Here is an 18,715-nt window from a genome sequence, read left to right on the forward strand (position 1 = left end):
ACTGTATAGAATACCAAGTCACTTCTCCAACCAAGGATTCAAAGGTCACCATTTAAAAAACACTTTGAAGTAGCAATTAGAGAGCTCAAGTACATGAAAATTTATCATTCTGTATCCACTTTGTCTTGCAAAACTCAAATTTAAAACTGATAATAGAAAAACATCTTTATAAGAGGCATAAACAACCAGTTGAGTTAATGGAGGCAGAGCTTAGGGGAGTTCAGAATGCAGTTGGATGCCAGAGACAGTTCAAATGAGTTGGAGTACTACAGGGACAAGATCGATGGGCCAAATGTATTTTTCTCTGCCTTAACTTTTATTTATTGTTCTGACTGAAGGATTTTAGTTTATTTAATCTTTTTAAAGTGAGAACTTTCAAATTCAAAGGACTTTCCTTGACTAAATGATTGATCATACCAGTATTTAGTTGAAATGCCAAAGCAAATCTGTGAAACTGTATAAAACATCTATGAACAATGAATTACCTAACAGTGAGGTTATATTTCTGTTAAAAATATTCAATTGTTTAAAAATACAGAATCAGCAAATTGTGAAGGTTAACTTTATAGTCACAGTACTGTATTGTCCAATTAAAACAGTAGACTTTCTTCCTGTTTTATATTTTTATATCCTAAATCTATTTTCAATTCTCTGTAGGTAGATATTTCATCTGGAATGGCAATTGAAGAAATGTGTTATGCTCAGGTATGAAGAGTCCTTGCTGCTTTTTTAAAAAACCTCATGTAATTCTGTTTTGGGAAGTCTTTGGAAGATTGATCTAAAATATTTTGGTGAGATACTTATACCTTTTGCCAATACAGGTCATTCCTACAAAAGACCGGTTGGAGGGGATGGCAGCATTTAAAGAAAAACGATTACCGCATTTTACTGGAGAATAAAATGATACACAAGTCAACAACATGGAGATTATACAGCTACAACCATAGGGTTGCTTAAGTACTGAACTTTTAAATAAACTTTGACAGACCACCTTTTGGAGATTTACTGAAATTTTCATCCGATGCCAGGCATGTGGGGTAATGTTCCAACTGTATGAGATACAGTGTGCTGCTTAACAGGGAACTACAGTAGTATAAATGAATGCTGTTAGTGATTTGATATGAGTAGCCCCAACGATGGGTACATCAGAAGGTAACAATCCTGAATGTATACTGCATTACTCAGCCATTCAACTTGTTCCTAATGGGTTGCTCAGAATGTTACTTTTTATTTTTATTTTGTTCCACTCCTTCCTGTCTACCCAAAACAGTCATACCGAGTGGAGCATTACTTCGTTCTTTAAAGTGAGGTTGAGTGTTGAGCAATCCTCAGTGATTTACAGTTAACCAGTTAAGAATAATTAGTCTGTTAGTAATATATTATAAATAATTGATATTACTGATTAATCTGCATGATCTATGATGTTACAACCAAGGCAATTATCTTTCAACAGTGGAAAATTGCCACTAACCTGATCACTACAACAAAGCTGCAGTGGGTTATACAACATTGCACCAGATGAGTTCTGGCTTTGGAAAGTAGACATGATCATTGAAGCAACTGATCACTACAAATGGTGACCATTTTTGGTTTGTGTTGTCTCCTATATAAATGTTTGCCTTATTTTAAAAAAAAAGTAGTCTACAAACCCCTTTGTAATCTGATTTATTTCTCTCGAGCGTTTTTTCAACTTTGCATGAAAATACAAGCAAAATTTTGAAACTTTAAGTTGCCGATCAAACTTAATTCAGGGTTTAGTTCAACAATGAGCAAACTATCCCATCAGTTTTCTAACAGTTGGAGGTTGGTAAGCTGAACTGTTGTATTTTCACACAGAACCCTGCTTCACCTGATTATAGTACATCATGAACCTCTCTACAGTTCTGCTATTGCTTGTATGTCCACTAACCCATAAAAGGCACAAATAATGCCAATAGAGCAGCTTAAACCATTTATAAATGGAGCAATGTACAAAAGTTGTAAAATAGAACAGAGCAACCACATTTCCCTTTTGCCTTGGCTGCATGACAGCTGGTTTGCTCCCCAATTTGTGCTGACCAATAATTCCTGCTGTAAGTGTGAAATGTGTGGATGTTACATGTGGATATTGAGTGAGGACAAGATCAAACTGTGCTTTGAGCTGCTTCTCACGATTAATAACCTACCACCATTCAGTGTCTGAGGCTCATTCATGAACAATGGCAGCTTGGGAAATTGGTATTCCTATGACACTTTTAATGTTAACATCACAAGGCACTTCATAGTCATAATGGGCAGGGGGTTGGACACTGATGTAAATGAGCTATAAGGAGGAGTAACTAAAACCACAGGCAATGTGGTGAGTTTTAAGAAATATCTTGAAGAGGTTTAGGAAGGGGGCTGGAGAAGAGAATCAATGTAGGTCAGTGAGAACGGGGTGATTGGCAAACAAGAATAAGTATGCGATAGGATATAGGGAGCAGAGGTTTCGATGAGCTCAAGTTTAGAGGATGGAGCATCGGAGGCCAGCTAGGGGAACAATGAAATAGTCTAGTCTACACATGACTCCTTTGGGGACTCAAAGTGATGGTAGAAAAAAAAAGCCAATGCTGGAGATGCTTTCACTACGATCATATAGACAACGAGAGTGGAACAGTGAGGGCTGGCACACCAAGTTGAACAGAGGGCAGTATTGGAGAAGAATGGTGTGGTCAACCCTGTCAAAGGCTGCAGAGTGAGAAGGTATTCACAGAGAACATGGTGTGTGACTTTTGTAAGGGCAGTTTTGGTGTTGTGGGAGGAGTGGAAAGCCAATTGAAAGAATTCAAAGAGGGAATTGCAGGAAAGGTAAGCACGCATCTAAGAAGTGACAACATGTTTAAGGACTTGAGAGGAAAGAGATTTTCTGCCTGAAACTGTCCCTGTGTAAAGGGAGGTGAAGGAATATTTTAATGAGGATAGAGGGGTCAAGAGTGGGTATTTAGAATCAAATGGTACAGCACAGGAGGCGACCATTCGGCCCATTGTGCCTGTGCTATCCAATTAGTCCCATTCCCCTTCTCTTTCCCCATAGCTATGTAAATTTTTCCCCTTCAACTATTTACCCACTTTCCTTTTGAAAGTTACTATTGAATCTGTTTCCACTACCCTTTCTGGCAGTGCAGTCCCCATCATAACTCGGTGTAAAAGATATTTTCCTCGTCACCTGATTCTTTTGCCAATCACCTTAAATCTGTGTCCTCTGGTTACTGACTCTCCTGCCACTGGAAACAGTTTCTCTTTTATTTACTCTATCAAATCCATTCATGATTTTGAACACCTCTATCGAATCTCCTCTTAACCTTCACTAAGGAGAACCCCAACTTCTCCACATAACTGAAGTAGCTCTTCCCTGGTTCCATTTTAGTAAATCTCAAACTCTCTCTAAGACTTTGTCATCCTTCCTAAAGTGTGGTGCTTAGAATTTCGAGGAGAAAGGTGATGATGGCAGTTTTGAAAGGGAGTGGAACAGTGTCTGCAGAGAGGGAACCATTTATAAAGTCAGCTAACGTGGGGGCCAGGACGGTGAATTGAGTGGTCAGCAGTTGGATGGACCTGGCTCCCCTCCCCTGGATACCTTGGTCAAGTTTAAAAAGCTAGAAGTTAAAAGAAATGTGATTAGCTTGAACATTCCTTTCTTCTGGTCTTTCAGGTTTTTTTTTCTTTTGAATATGTATAAAGTGAATATTAATGACCTTGAGGGGAGCTGGATGGGAGAAACTGACTCCAGCCAGGTACTGGTGAAAAAAGTCAAAAGCTGGCTCCTTCAGTGAGCAGAAGAGTCTGTTCATTCAATTCCCCCACAGCTGATTTTGTTGGGTCTGATTTTCTTGTCCATAAATATCCTTTTCGTGTCAGTTCTCAGGACATTAGATGAGAAATAGGAGCACTGACCCAGCATTACAGGTCTCTGCCCTTTTTGCACATGATGTGCATTTCATGGGGCAAATGGATGGGATTGGAAAACTCCTGCCTAAAACAGGTAGCATTTAACTGTGTGAGGTGATGTCATGATGCCTTCCATGTCATTTTCTAGGGTTAATGCTGTGTGGGTAGCTGCCTTGAAGAATGCTCATGAAAAGTCAGCATTAGGAGTTGGGGGCAGCTAAAAACTTTCACTTAGCTTAGGTCTATTTTGCAGATTATTTGGACTGCGTACATGATGACAGTTTTGCTGCTGTCAAAAACGTCAATCAGCCGGTCAAAATTATTCAGACTTTACACTTCTGCAGGCAAAACTTGCAACTTCTTACATCAGAGACAGTAATCCTACCCGACACTTGCCCATCATAAATATACAAGTTGGCTGAACCAGAAAAACAGCTGGGCTCAATGGAGTACAAGTCAGGTTGTGTGCCTTTACTGGGGTGAGTGAGGGACATAAAAATCTGTCTCAGTAACTCCAAATCAGTTCCCCTAAAGACCATTAGAATTTACAGAAGTTGGCATAAACAGGTGTTAAATCATAATTATTTTAATAGACTGGTTTTTAAAATGAGGTATTGATAAGAGTCCCTCTGAGCAGAAAATCATCTTAAAACCAATGATAAGTTAGACATTTACCTGTACAAACCATATGAAAGACAAAACAAAATATTAATACAAAGTAGCTTGGCAATTTCAAAAGCAAGTTTCCCCTGAAGGAGTCATCAGCATTTTGTACAAAATATTAAAAAAAAGTTGGGGGGTGGGGGTGGGGGGGGGGGGGGGGGTGGAAGAAAGAGATCAAGCATGTTTAAGCTAATCACATTTCAACTGTTCTATACACAAATTCATTCTTTATAAAGTAGTTACATGAGTGACATTCAGATTAAGTAAACATTTCATCAGCAGCATTTATTCAAGCAAAAGCTGCTTCTGGTAGAACAAAACATCTGCAAAGACAACACCACAAATCACACCAACACTCCACTGTGGTATATTTTTGCTGCATCTAGATGAGCTTATAGAAGAAATGTTTAACAGCATACACAGTTACAAATCATGGCAATCCTCTTCATAGTCTTCAAAAATTAAAAGGTTACATGTTGCACATTTCTCTGTAAATGGACCATCGTCAGCCTGTTTGAGAAAGTAAATACAAAGTTTGAGACTTTGGTTACTCTCACACACGGTTTCACTATAGCATTCACTTCTAATATTGTACAACATAGAGTTTGATGGATACTTTGGAGAAAGTCATTACAAGGCTGTAATTCAAAGAAACTGAATGGCAGCCGGGATTGCAAAGAATGCCAATCAATCATCGCTGACCAATTTTGCATAGTTTTCATCACTAGAAGGCTGTAGGAGCCAGTTCCGTGACTCAGTAACTGGAATTTCACCAGGTAGAAGAAATGGATTTTTTTTTCCAATGATACAGTGAACCCCGTTTACTAAGTCTCAATCAGCAGTGAGCTACACACTATAATCCCAGCCAAGTACTAAAATGAATAGAGCTGAACTCAAACCAAGTCGCAGCCATATTACAAGTGCAATGCTCAGCCTGAACTCAGTGTAATGAGCAGGAACCAAACACAAAGTAAGTCCCAGCTACAGAGGTACAGTACTTGACCTGCATGTGTAGTATAGTAAGCAGGATCTAGCAATTGCCACCCAGTAAGACAAAGAATTTGAACACATGAATTACATATCAAGTATGTTCCTTCTACAAGACCTGAATAATAAGCACCACATAGCCATCTGGTCCAACTCAACATTAAAACACATCTAACAAAGTTTTAGCATGGTAAATATACATACTTCCCCATACAATTATTTACCTATGGGAAGCGGCATTACGTTAAATTTCTGGTGGGAGGGATTGGAGGGGAGAGAGTACTTTCAACGAAGTCTCCTTTAATATAACACTTGATCAAAAGGTTTGAGAGTGTATGTTATAAGCGAGCACTTTAAAGGCTGCTCCAGGAAGAACCTAACTTTAAAACTTGGCTCTTCTTGAAGACTACTCTTTTGAATTACACCAGACATGAGGAGGAGTGCAATACTAAGTCGGTAAAACTTTTTATATGAAAGGATTTCAAGAATTTAAAGCAATATATGAAGTCAGATTTTATCGTATCACTATATAATTCATAATGTTTAAATGGAAGCAACAGGAGGAAAATAAGGAATGGAAGTAGAAATGGAAAGATGAAGAGAGGCACCTAGGAGCTCACATATATAATTCCTTGAAAGTCTGAGTGCAGGTAAATAAAGTCATACAATTGAAGGCCAATAGTATTTTGGCTCATGAATAGGGTACAAGAGTAAAAGGGTAATGATAAATTTGTCTGTGGAAGTTTTGGGCGTGGTCTTCGAGAAAGTTAAAGCCATAGAGAACATACAACATAGATTCACCAAGATGATGCCAGGGATGTGAAACTATAGTTAGGAAGAGAGATTTCTGATAAAAGAACTTAATAGAACTATTGCCATTGAAGCAGAGAAGGCTAAAGAGATGATGATTTTAAATTTATGAAAGATTTTGATAGAGTGATTAAAGAAAAACCATTTCCTCTGGTTGAGGAATCAGTGACAAGGGGTCATTATTTTAACATTATCACTAAGAGTGAGGATAGAAAATAGAAATTTTCACTCAGAAATTGGAGCGCGGATTGATTTGCCACAGGGAGCGATTGAGGCAGAGACCATTACATCTTTTAAGGGAAAATTGGATAAAATATTGAAGCAGAGGAAAATACAAGGTTATGGGGAGACGGAAGGGCAGTGGGATTATTTTGGATTGCTGTAACAAAGCCAGCACGTACACACTGGACCAAATGACCACCTTCTGTGCTGTAAAATTGTATGATGCCACTCAAAGACAATAAATTATGCAATGTAGATGTTATTGACATTGTAAACTCTTCAGAAACAGCATTGTTTAGATTCAGATACAGGACACATTCAGAAGGGTTTCACGTTTCTTCTGCCACTTAGCTATTCTAAGCTACTGCAGTACTAGGACTGCTAACCTCCTTTCCTTCCCCAGAGGGAGTGGGATAACAAAGTCACGTTAATATTAATTTTTGGAGAGGTTTTATATAGTTTACAATGGTTACCAAACCCTTTTTTAAAAAAAAACACTTACTAGTATAATCTATCCAAAACTCTTGCATCTGGTTACTGTTTAGACCACACTGTGCTTAGTTTGTGGCTTTTTGTGGCAGGAGGAGACCTTCCCGTGGCGCATAATATACTTCTCCAAACTTTCAACAATGCTAATAACAATCCGCAGCACGTCTGGTGAAGTCTGAGGATGGCTCTTAATGTTGTACAGTTGCTGCATTCCACCCTCTTCAATCAGCATGCTACAGTATCTGGGAGCTGCAGAATAGACAAAAAAGTGAAAAGTTGGATGCCACTCTTGAATCTTAAGTTTAGTGAATTAAAAGTAGTCTCTGTCAGAATACATGGTGACATGATAATTAACAGACTCCAAAACAAAGACTGCCCAGTCTCCGCAATAATTCTGCTGGCTAAGGATCTAGAATTCAATGGGGCAATTTTAATCAAACCTGCATGGCAGAAAACGGACAGGATCAGATCAGCCACCTGTTTTGCACCCTGCCCGATTTTAGTTATCATCGGCTGATCCGATTCGATCAGTTTCTCACCGGGCAAATTAGGTTAAAATTACTCCCGATGTATTACGTTAGACAATAAAGCAGTGGAAACTGAAAGCCATCAAGTTAAGTCAAGTCCACAACTATGTATTCCTAGTTCTAATTTTGTTATGAATAGTGGCCAGAGAGAAATGGAGCAGCATCATTACTTAATAGTTTGGAACAAAAAGTTAATAAAAAGCAATGTAGTTGATTCTTAATTGCCCTCTGAAATGGCCTACCAAGCCACTCAGTTGTACAAACCCGCTACAAAAAGTCATAAGAATAAAACTGGACAGACCACCCAGCATCGGACCAGTAGGCACCAGACACGACAAAGGCAAAGCAAGCCCAGTCGACCCTGCAAAGTCCTCCTCACTAACATCTGGGAACTTGTGCCAAAATTGGGAGAGCTGTCCCACAGAGTAGTCAAGCAACAGCCCGACATAGCCATACTCTCAGAATCATACCTTTCAGCCAACATTCCATGCTTCACCATCGCCATCCCTGGGTATGTCCTGTACCACCAGCAGGTCAGACCCACAAGAGGTGGCGGTACAGTGGAATACAGTCAGGAGGGAGTGGCCCAGGGAGTACTCAACATTGACTCCAGACTCCATGAAATCTCATGGCTTCAGGTCAAACATGGGCAAGGAAACCTCCTGCTGATTACCACCCACCCTCAGCTGATGAATCAGTCCTCCTCCATGTTGAGCACCACTTGGAGGAAGCACTGACGGTAGCAAGGGCACAGAATGTACTCTGGGTAGGGGACATCAATGTCCATCACCAAGAGTGGCTCGGTAGCACCACTACTGACCGAGCTGGCCGAGTCCTGAAGGACATAGCTGGCACACTGGGCCCGCAGCAGGTGGTGAGCGAACCAACACGAGGGAAAAGCCTACTTGACCTCATCCGCACCAATCTACTTATCACAGATGCATCTGTCCATGACAGTATTGGTAAGAGTGACCACCGTACAGTCCTTGCGGAGACAAAGTCCTGTCTTCACACAGAGGACACTGTCCATGTCCATTGTGTGGCACTACCAGCGTGCTAAATGGGATAGATTCAGAACAGATCCAGCAGCTCAAAACTGGGTATTCTTGAGGCGCTGTGGACCATCAGCAGCAGCAGAATTGCATTCCACCACAATCTGTAACAGCATAGCCTGGCATATCGCTCACTCTACCATTAAAAACAAGCCAGGGGATCAACTCTGGTTCAAAGAGGAGTGTAGAAGAGCATGCCAGGAGCAGCACCAAGCGTACCTAAAATGAGGTGCCAACCTGGTGAAGCTACAACACAGGACTACATGCATGCTAAACAGCAGAAGCAGCTAAGCGATCCCACAACCAACGGATCAGATCGAAGCTCTGCAGTCCTGCCACATCCAGTCGTGAATGGTGGTGGACAATTAAACAACTAATGGGAAGAGGAGGCTCCTTGAACATCCCCATCCTCAATGATGGCAGAGCCCAGGATGCAAGTGCAAAAGACAAGGCTGAACCATTTGCAACCATCTTCAGCCAGAAATGCTGAGTGGATGATCCATCTCAGCCTCCTCCCGAGATCCCCACCATCACAGAAGCCAGTCACCAGCCAATTCGAATCACTCCACGTGATATCAAGAAACGGCTGAGTGCACTGGATACAGCAAAGGCTATGGGCCCCGACAACATCCCGGCTGTAGTGCTGAAGTCTTGTGCTCCAAAACTAGCCACGCCTCTAGCCAAACTATTCCAATACAGCTACAACACTGGGATCCACCCGACAATGTGGAAAATTGCCCAGGTATGTCCTGTCCACAAAAAGCAGGACAGATCCAATCCGGCCAATTACCCCCCATCTGCCTGCTCTCAATTATCAGCAGTGATGGAAGGTGTCGTCGACGGTGCTATCAAGCGGTACTTACTCACCAATAACCTGCTCACCGATGCTCAGTTTGGGTGCTGCCAGAAACCATTCAGCTCCAGACCTCATTGCAGCCTTGGTCCAGACATGGACAAAAGAGCTGAATTCCAGAGGTGAGGTGAGAGTGACTGCCCTTGACATCAAGGCAGCATTTGAACAAGTGTGGCATCAAGGAGCCTTAGTAAAATTGAAGTCAATGGGAATCAGGGGGAAAACTCTCCAGTGGCTGGAGTCATACCTAGCACAAAGGAAGATGGTAGTGGTTGTTGGAGGCCAATCATCTCAGCCCCAGGATATCGCTGCTGGAGTTCCTCAGGGCTGTCCTAGGCCCAACCATCTTCAGCTGCTCCAACAATGACCTTCCCACCATCATAAGGTCAGAAATGGGGATGTTCGCTGATGATTGCAGTGTTCAGTTCCATTCGCAACCCCTCAGATAATGAAGCAGTCCGTGCCCACATGCAGCAAGACCTGAACAACATCCAGGCTTGGGCTGATAAGTGGCAAGTAACATTCGCGCCTGGCAAGTGCCAGGCAATGACCATTTCCAACAAGAGTCTAACCACCTCTCCATGACATTCAAAGGCATTACCATCACCGAATCCCCCACCATTAACATCCTGGGGATCACCATTGACCAGAAACTAAACTGGACCAGCCACATAAATACTGTGGCTACAAGAGCAGGTCAGAGGCTGCAATTCTGCGGCGAGTGACTCACCTCCTGACTCCCCAAAGCCTTTCCACCATCTACAAGGCACAAGTCAGGAGTGTGATGGAATACTCTCCCCTTGCCTGGATGAGTGCAGCTCCAACAACACTCAAGCTCGACACCATCCAGGTCTTAGCAATCCACTCGATTGGCACCCCATCCATCCCCTAAACATTCATTCCCTCCACCATCAGCGCACCATGGTTGCAGTGTACACATCTACAAGATGCTCTGCAGCAACTCGCCACGGCTTCTTTGACAGCACCTCCCAAACCCGCGACCTCTACCACCTAGAAGGACAAGGGAAGCAGGCATGTGGGAACACCACCACCTGCACATTCCCCTCCAGGTCACACACCTCCTGACTTAGAAATATATTGCGCTTCCTTCATTGTCGCTGGGTCAAAATCCTGGAACTCCCTTCCTAACAGCGCTGTGGGAGAACCTTCACCACACAGACTGCAGCGGTTCAAGAAGGCGGCTCACCACTTCCTTCTTGAGGGCAATTAGGGATGGGCAATAAATGCTGGCCTCGCCAGCGACGCCCACATCCCATGAACGAATAAAAAAAACCGAAAAGTTAATTAAAAACTGTTATTCCAATTAGACTTCATTACAATGTAAATGTTTTTTGAAAAATATAAGAGAAACCAGAAAATAAACATGTAAAAACAAATATTGCTGCATTTTGCCCCCTGATCGCCACCTACCATTTTTGCTGCAGACATGCTGCATTGCCCAGACAGCCCAAATCTGCACTCCTGGTGTATCAGAACATTCCAACAATGGAAAAAATGGACTGAACGACCTGGAAATAAATATTTACTCCATGTTAGCAGCAAGGAAAAAGAAAATTTGCAACTTTTTAGCTGAAAAATGTACTACATTCACAAAATTGAGGCAAATTAAGTTTCAATGATACAAGTACCTCCAAAACTCAAACCCACGATCTTCTGTTGGATCAGGGCACCTTCATAAACTGTTCCTTTTTGTTCGTTCTTCCCTCCCTGAAGCATTACGCTTATTTAACATTGATATCTTTGCTCACACATACATTTTCCATTTTTGAATCCAATTTACCTTTAATTACCAATTCATAGAACTGCTGCAGCAAGACCAGAGATGATGGAAAGAACTTCCATTTATATGGTGCCTTTCAGAACCTTAGGATGTCCCAAAGCACTATATAGTTAAAGTACTTGTATTTTAAAAAATGTAGTCACTTTTGTAATGTAGGGAAACACGGCAGCCAATATGCGCACAGCAAGGTCCCACAAACAGGAATGAGATAAATGAACAGATAATCTATTTTAGTGGTGTTGGTTGAGGGATAAATGGGGAGCTCTCCAGCTCTTCTTTGAATAATGCCGTAGGATTTTTCAAGTCCACCTGAGAAGGCAGATGGGGCCTCACAACATCTCATCCAAAAGACGGTACAGTGCTCCTTCAGTACTGCACTGAACTGTCAGCCTAGATTATATGCTCAGATCTCTAAAGTGGGGCTTGAGCCCACAACCTTCTGACTCAAGAGGCAAGAAAGCTACCACTGAGCCAAGGATGACACCATATAATCTGTACAAATAGCTTTAATAAATAAATGCACAAGAAATTTGGATACAAATACATTTTGAAATCATTGCTGTTGAAACAAAAATACACAGAACCATTTACATGGCACATGAACACATTTTATAATTTATCCTCGACCCCAAGTTGTGCGACCTGCTTTTGTGGGGGGGGATGGGGGATGGCTGTGGAAGATATCAAAACCATCATTAAGTACAGTATCAAAAACAAAGTACCTGTAAGCTACCATCTCACAATCTGGTGTCGGCCAATTTAGAATGACAGAATGCTGAAAAGAAAAAAGAAAGTTAGCTAACTTCCTGTAGATAAGTAAAGCACAACAGTTGTTATTTGGAAATTAGCTGTATAAAAAGGTATGTGTTATGTATAGTGGGTGAATGCAGAATAATCACTTCAATTGTAATTTATTTATGTTCAAGAGGTCAGAATTACTCATCTCTATTGAAAAGATCCATATGTTTTGTAAGAAACATCCATAACTTAGAAACTTCAACCACCTTTAGCACTTTTCTTATATAATGAATGTGCCACTATATAAGTGAGTCACAAATAACTAATGGATTTATACAAAATCCAGATATTTCTGCCTAGAAATCTAATGTCCCTCTTGCTGCAGCCAAAAGTGCAATTTAAAGCTGCCAATGTGGGTCTGTACTGGTTTAAGTGAAACCACCTCGTTATGTGATTAAATGATGAGCACATCATTTTCACATCACATCAGCAGCAGTTCAAGCCAGGTTTTTTCTCTGACTTTCATTTTAAAAAGATCAACACAGTGGGTTACATTTGGATTTCTATTGATCGAAAAGAGCAGACTGTTTAACAGCTCTTCCCTTGGTGCACAATGATTGGAGTTGGAGGCGAGTGAGCAGCTTTTTAATTGTGCATTTGGACAGGCATATGTGGAGTTCTGCCACATCCTCACTCCAGTGATGGGAATATGCAGCACAGTACTACCATAGCTCTTATCGCAATGCAAATGTTGCCAGTGCAGTGTAACAATAACATGAAAGGAAATTCCCACATTAAAGTTTTTTTTATTTGAGAATTCACCCATCACTCTCGCTGCTGCTCCTCATTGGAACGGTAACAATAAAATGGATATAAAAATAGATGCAGGAGATTAAATCTAGTATTAAATGCAGCAACTGGCCTTCCACATTTAGTTGACTTTCAAGACCTCAAACATTACTATTTCCACTGCCCCACCTCTCTCTTTCCCCTCCACCCCATGGTGAAGTGCTTTTTTAGTTGACAATCAATCAGTTATGGAAAGTGTTATACAGAACAGATTTAAAAATATCCCGCTGGTGTGGAGCAACTCAATTTCTCTTTAAGACTGGGATGCACTTCATTAATTGTTCTATACTACAGTTTCTAACAGTTAAAATCATTTCATATCTTAAAGCATAGGAAATTCAGTAACAATTTTTGAACTAGGGAGGATACTAGCAATGTAACATTCAACATCAAACACACATTGTGTGCATTTCAAAAATTTGACAGTGAAGCAAAAGGAGCAGAAATTAACAAATCCCCTAGGATCAATGAATTATACCCCAAGGTACAAAGGAGCACTGGCAGTCATGTTGAGGGAGCCAATGAGCTTTGGGGAAGTTCAATAGACGAGAAACAGACAGATTTAGTTTTCATATTCAAGAAGGGCAACAGACCCAAACCTGGGAACTACAGACCCAAACTTGGGAGGACAGCTATACAGTAATAACCAAGTAAATAGTAGTTAACACGGATTCAGAAGAGGGAGATCCCACCTGATCAACCTCCATGATTTCATTGAAAAAGTGACAACTCAAGTGGACTGTGGAAAGCCCTACAACATATTGTACTTAGGCCACAGAAGGTGTTTTGGAAAGTTTAACATGAGGCAATTAATTAAACTCAAAGCATTAAGGATTCAGGATAAAAAAGCAAGTATTCATTGGAGAAGTTCTATCGGGGTGAGAAGTACTGACTGGGTGCTCCAGGACTTGGTATTGGGACCACTGCTATTTCTAATTTACACAAATGACCTGGATTCAGAAATGCAATGCAAAGCAAAGTGGTCAAATATGATATGAAATTGGTAGGGCAACTTAGAAATGAGTGTAAATTGGACAAAATATGCAAGCAGGTAGAACAGGAGGTAAAATTTAATGCAAACAGAATGCGGGGGGTGGGGAGGGGATAAAAAAAAACAATAGGGCCTTTCTAGGTAGGTGGGTGAATGATGGACTAAATGGCCTTCCTCATTCATAGTTATTCTGTGATCATCATGACATAAGGGGACCATCTAAGCTCCTGAGGTGGTGCAGAGAAGAACCACAGGACTGATGCAAGGTGCTACTGGAATAAGTTGTGAGGAGCAACTTGATAAACTAGGACCCTTCAACCTCAAATGTTTCAGAGAGGACATCATAGAGCTATATGATAAAAGGTACTAATCGGGAAACAGAAAGTAAATCCAAAACGTTACTTTCAGATACATCACGGTGGTGTAGCAAGACAAAAAAGCGTAGGTTAAGGGCCATCAAGGAGCAAACTTAGAGGGTAATAAACAGCTGGAACAGGTTGCTAGGAAGGACACTGAACTCATAAGAAACTTCTAGATACTGTAATAGGAAGACAGTAGGGTTGTTATTCTTAAAGAATGGAATCAAATGCATTCTTTATCCAAACTCATCTTGTAATAGAGGCTCAGAGCAGGAGGGCAGTTTAACCAATGAGTCATTACATGAAAAGAGCTTAGCTCAAGGAGAGAGAAACCACTGCTGGATCTAGTAATAGGAAATGAACCAGAACAGATAAGAAAAGTAAGCATAGGGGAACATCTAGGCAATAGCGATCACAACATAATAAGGTTTAAGATAAAGATTGAGAAGGACATAAGTAAGACAAAAGACCAAAATAATAAATTGGAAAAAAGCTGATTTTAAGGGGATGAGAATGGAACTACAGAAAATAAACTGGAAAAATTTACTGACAAAGAAATAGAACAGCAGTGGGAAACATTTAAAACGGAGATCAATAAACCTCCTGATCCGGATGGATTACACCAGCGCATATTAAAAGAGATAGCAGAGGCACTATTACATATATATAAAAATTCATTAGAAAAGGGAATAGTGCCAGAGGACTGGCAGACAGCTAATGTGATTCCTATATTTAAAAAGGAGATAGAACACGTCCAGGGAATAATAGACCAATTAGCTTAACGTCAGTGATAGGAAAGATAATGGAATCTTTATTCAAAGATGTAACACAAACATCTAGAAACCTAAAATATAATAAAGAATGTTCAGCACGGATTTCAAAAAAGGGAAGGTCCTGCTTGACCAACCTTATTGAATTCTTTGAATAGCAAAGATAATGCAGTCGATGTAATATATTTGGATATATTTGGATTTTCAAAAGGCCTTTGATAAAGTGTCACATTGTAGACTTGTGGAGACAGGAGACAAGTAGCAGAATGGATAGCAAGTTGGCTACAAAACAGAGTAGGGGTTAAAGGTAGTTATTCAGACTGGCAAAAGGTGGGAAGTGGTATTTCGCAAGGATCAGTGCTGGTACCACTGTTGTTCACCATTTACATTAATGATTTGGTCTCTGGAATAGGAAGTACAATTTCAAAATTTGCAGACTACACCAAATTGGGGGATATAGTTAATACTGAGGAGGACTGCAACAAAATACAGGAAGACATTAATAAACTTGCAGAATGGGCATATAATTGGCAAATGAATTTCAATAGAGATAAATATGATGTGATACATTTTGTTAGGAAGAATAAGGAGGCCACATACTCCTTGGAAAATAAGAGTCTAAATGGGGTATAGGAGCAGAGGGATCTGGGGGTATAGATACACAAATTATTAAAAGTAGCGTCGCTAGTTAATAAGGCCATAAAAAGGCAAACCAAGCACTGGGGTTCATTTCTAGGGGGGTAGAATTGAAAAGCAGAGAAGTTATGTTAAACTTGTGTAGAACCTTGGTTAGACTTGGAGTACTATGAACAGTTCTGGTCTCCATATTATAAAACGGATATAGAGGCATTGGAGAAGGTGCAATAAAGTTTTACTAGGATGATACCAGAACTGAGAAGTTGTACCTATCAGGTAAGAATGAACAGGCTGGGACTCTTTTCTCTAGAAAAAAGACTGAGGGATGACCTGATAGAGGTCTTTAAGATTATGAAAGGGTTTGATAGGGTAGATAGTCATGAATAAATCCAATAGGGAATTCAGGAGAAACTTTTTTATCCAGAAAGTGGTTAGAATGTGGAACTTGCTACCACAAGGAGTAGTTGAGGCGACTAGCATAGATGCATTTAATGAGAAGCTAGATAAGTACATGAGGGAGAAAGGAATAGAAGGATATGCTGATAGGGTTAAATGAAGTAGGGAGGGAGGAGGCTCATGTGGAGCATAAACACTGGCATGGACCTGTTGGGCTGAAGGGCCTATTTCTGTGCTGTACATTGTATGTAGCTGGGGCTGTTAAGAAAAGGATGGGGGAAAAAGGGATGAAATGAAAAATTATCTGAACATCCAGTGATTTAGTTTAAAATAAACCACTCCTGTACTATTAGCATCAACTCAATACAGCAGCAGAAAGGTCTTATTTGTTGTAAAGATTGTTCCACATTAGAAAACCTCATGCAAATGTTTTACACAATACAACGGACCATGTGTACAAACATACCAGCTGCTCCAGAAGAGAAATTCGGAGGTCAAGATCCAATGTCCAGATATTTAGTCCACGGGATATCAAGTGAGCAATTATTCCTGCAGCAAAGTAACTGACCTCCACTTCCTTGTTGTGTAATAAGACACTAAAACAGAAACGCGAGGTGTGTTATTTTTTTTCCCAAAAATCTACTGAATAGGACTTGGATCACATTTCCCTCAAACTTTTCTCCAAGCTGAAAAAGTTAATTTCAGCAAGCCCCTTTCGTAATATAAAACTTCTAAGACCCAGAATCATCCTCACTGACCTACATTGGCTTCCCATCCCCCAACACTTTAAATGTAAATTCCTCCTCATTTTTAAATCCCTGCATGGTTTCGCCCCACCCTACTTCTACAACCTCTACATTCCCACACCGCCCCCAAACATTCCATTCCTCGAACTCTTTTGCACATCTCTCCCGTTGTCCCTCCACTGACAGCAATGCCTGCAGCTGCCTGGGTCCTCCTCTCTGGAATTCCTTCACTAAACCTCTCTCCCTCTCCTTGAAAAACTTCCTCAAAATCTACCTCTTCAACCAAGCCTTCAGTCACCCTTCCTAACTTCTCCCATGGCTTGACGTCCAATTTCCTTATGCCTTGGTGGAGCACTTCGGGACGTTCCACTATATAAAATGCAAGTTGTTGATACTCTTTCTCTGAACCCTTGCAAATGTATCAATGTCTCTTTGAAGGTAGGGGATTAAAATAAATCACAGAATATTGCAAAGGTCATCTTACTATTGGATTATACAAGGTTAAAGTAACCAGTTTCAACTTTCAACCAAATGCACTCAAAAATACATCCCACAAATGAGTGTTGTAAAGGTATAAACTCTTGCTGAATTATGGTTCCACAGGTACCAGCAGCTCTCCACTATCTCACCCAAGTTACTATCATTCTTGTGTAAGTCTTGACTGGAGAGTATCGTAGCAGAGTTCCAGCTTGTCCTCAACAGACATACATACACAAACTTTCCAGCAGATTTCACTGAATAACAATCAGGGGCAGGAGGAACTATTGGCCATTTTCCCATCTTCTTAGCCTGGGGTGGTAAGTACAATTGTGCAGCCCTCCATTAGCTGGCCCAAAGATTAGCAAACACAGCACAGGCCACGAATTAAAGAGGAATAATTTATCTAGAAATTTCTAATCATTTCAGAATCTCTCACATTTGAATGTTTCACTTCCCTCTGACCGATATACAGAATTCCTATTATATAAGCCATCATAACATCTGTACAAGTAACTCCTTACCACCTTTAGGGACATATAATATTGCACACTAGATATTACTGTATATCATGAACATTACAATAGTGGAACATTCATTTTTTTTAAATTCAAGAACATTATTGACTTCTTTTAAGTATCAAATATCCCCCCTCCCCCCCCAAAAATGCCCCGTTTATTAAACTAGAAAAAACAAAATGAACAAATTGATTTTAATCAGCAAAAAGGTGAAGAGATAGATTCCGGCATTTTGAACTCAACATGGCAAACTCCACTAAAAATCAGAGGAGAATTTTAAATCGCCTCCAAGTTTCCGCATCTAATAACGTTTGATGTTACAGAGTGTGTTTTATGTTCAGTTGGTGATCCCAAACCTCAATTATTGCAACAACACATTACTAAAATGCTTAAATTTCCAACCTCTCCTCCCCGCCCCACTCCCCAAAAAACTCTGCTTTGAAATTTACACACCAAATTTCAATCCCCACTAAATGAAACTGTACAAATCAAGAGCTTTGATGCAACAAACAATACAGAAATTATTATATTTCATCATCACCTCTTGTTTATTACTTAGCGGTATTTTTTTCTAAATCAGAAGATATTTTCAAAAATGTCCAATCACCCTTACTAAATAAGCTTACAGAGTTATGGTCAATTACATCTATTGTCTAATTTCATTAGGGAATAAAGCAAACACTCAAAATTTTAATGAATGGATTGATTAGAAATGAATAGTATTAATACAATCTGATAAAAGTGATCACAGCACCCCAGTCTAAATGGGCAATGTAATCAAAACATTGCACAACTCAGCCATTACAAAAAATTATTACAGAACTATTTATTTTTTTAACATTTCTTGGGAGGAAAACTATTTTCTACTAAGGTCCTTCACATCCTACAAACTGTCACTTGCATAGGCGACAAGAGGAATCTACAA

The 18,715-nt window shown here is 40.3% G+C and overlaps 2 protein-coding genes across 5 annotated transcripts in view; one reads left to right on the forward strand and one right to left on the reverse strand.

Annotated features, from left to right (window-relative positions):
• Window positions 1-1,648, forward strand: part of echdc2 (enoyl CoA hydratase domain containing 2) — a 48,327-nt gene extending 46,679 nt beyond the window's left edge. For all 4 annotated transcript variants that reach the window (XM_067990187.1, XM_067990188.1, XM_067990186.1 and 1 more), the window contains 2 exons: window positions 658-705; window positions 822-1,648. In XM_067990187.1, the coding sequence (XP_067846288.1) occupies window positions 658-705; window positions 822-899 (126 nt within the window). In that variant the 3' untranslated portion in view covers window positions 900-1,648. The remainder of the gene's footprint in view (window positions 1-657; window positions 706-821) is intronic.
• A 4-nt stretch (window positions 1,649-1,652) lies between these two features.
• zyg11 (zyg-11 family member, cell cycle regulator) overlaps window positions 1,653-18,715 on the reverse strand; it is a 61,392-nt gene continuing 44,329 nt past the window's right edge. Inside the window, exons 12-16 of the mRNA XM_067990185.1 lie at window positions 16,516-16,645; window positions 12,033-12,085; window positions 10,941-11,038; window positions 7,091-7,326; window positions 1,653-5,079 (exon numbers count right to left, since the gene is read on the reverse strand). Coding sequence (XP_067846286.1) covers window positions 7,130-7,326; window positions 10,941-11,038; window positions 12,033-12,085; window positions 16,516-16,645 — 478 coding nt within the window. The 3' untranslated portion in view covers window positions 1,653-5,079; window positions 7,091-7,129. The remainder of the gene's footprint in view (window positions 5,080-7,090; window positions 7,327-10,940; window positions 11,039-12,032; window positions 12,086-16,515; window positions 16,646-18,715) is intronic.

The sequence above is a fragment of the Heptranchias perlo genome, chromosome 9 (genome assembly GCF_035084215.1).
Source record: "Heptranchias perlo isolate sHepPer1 chromosome 9, sHepPer1.hap1, whole genome shotgun sequence".
NCBI lineage: Eukaryota > Metazoa > Chordata > Chondrichthyes > Hexanchiformes > Hexanchidae > Heptranchias > Heptranchias perlo.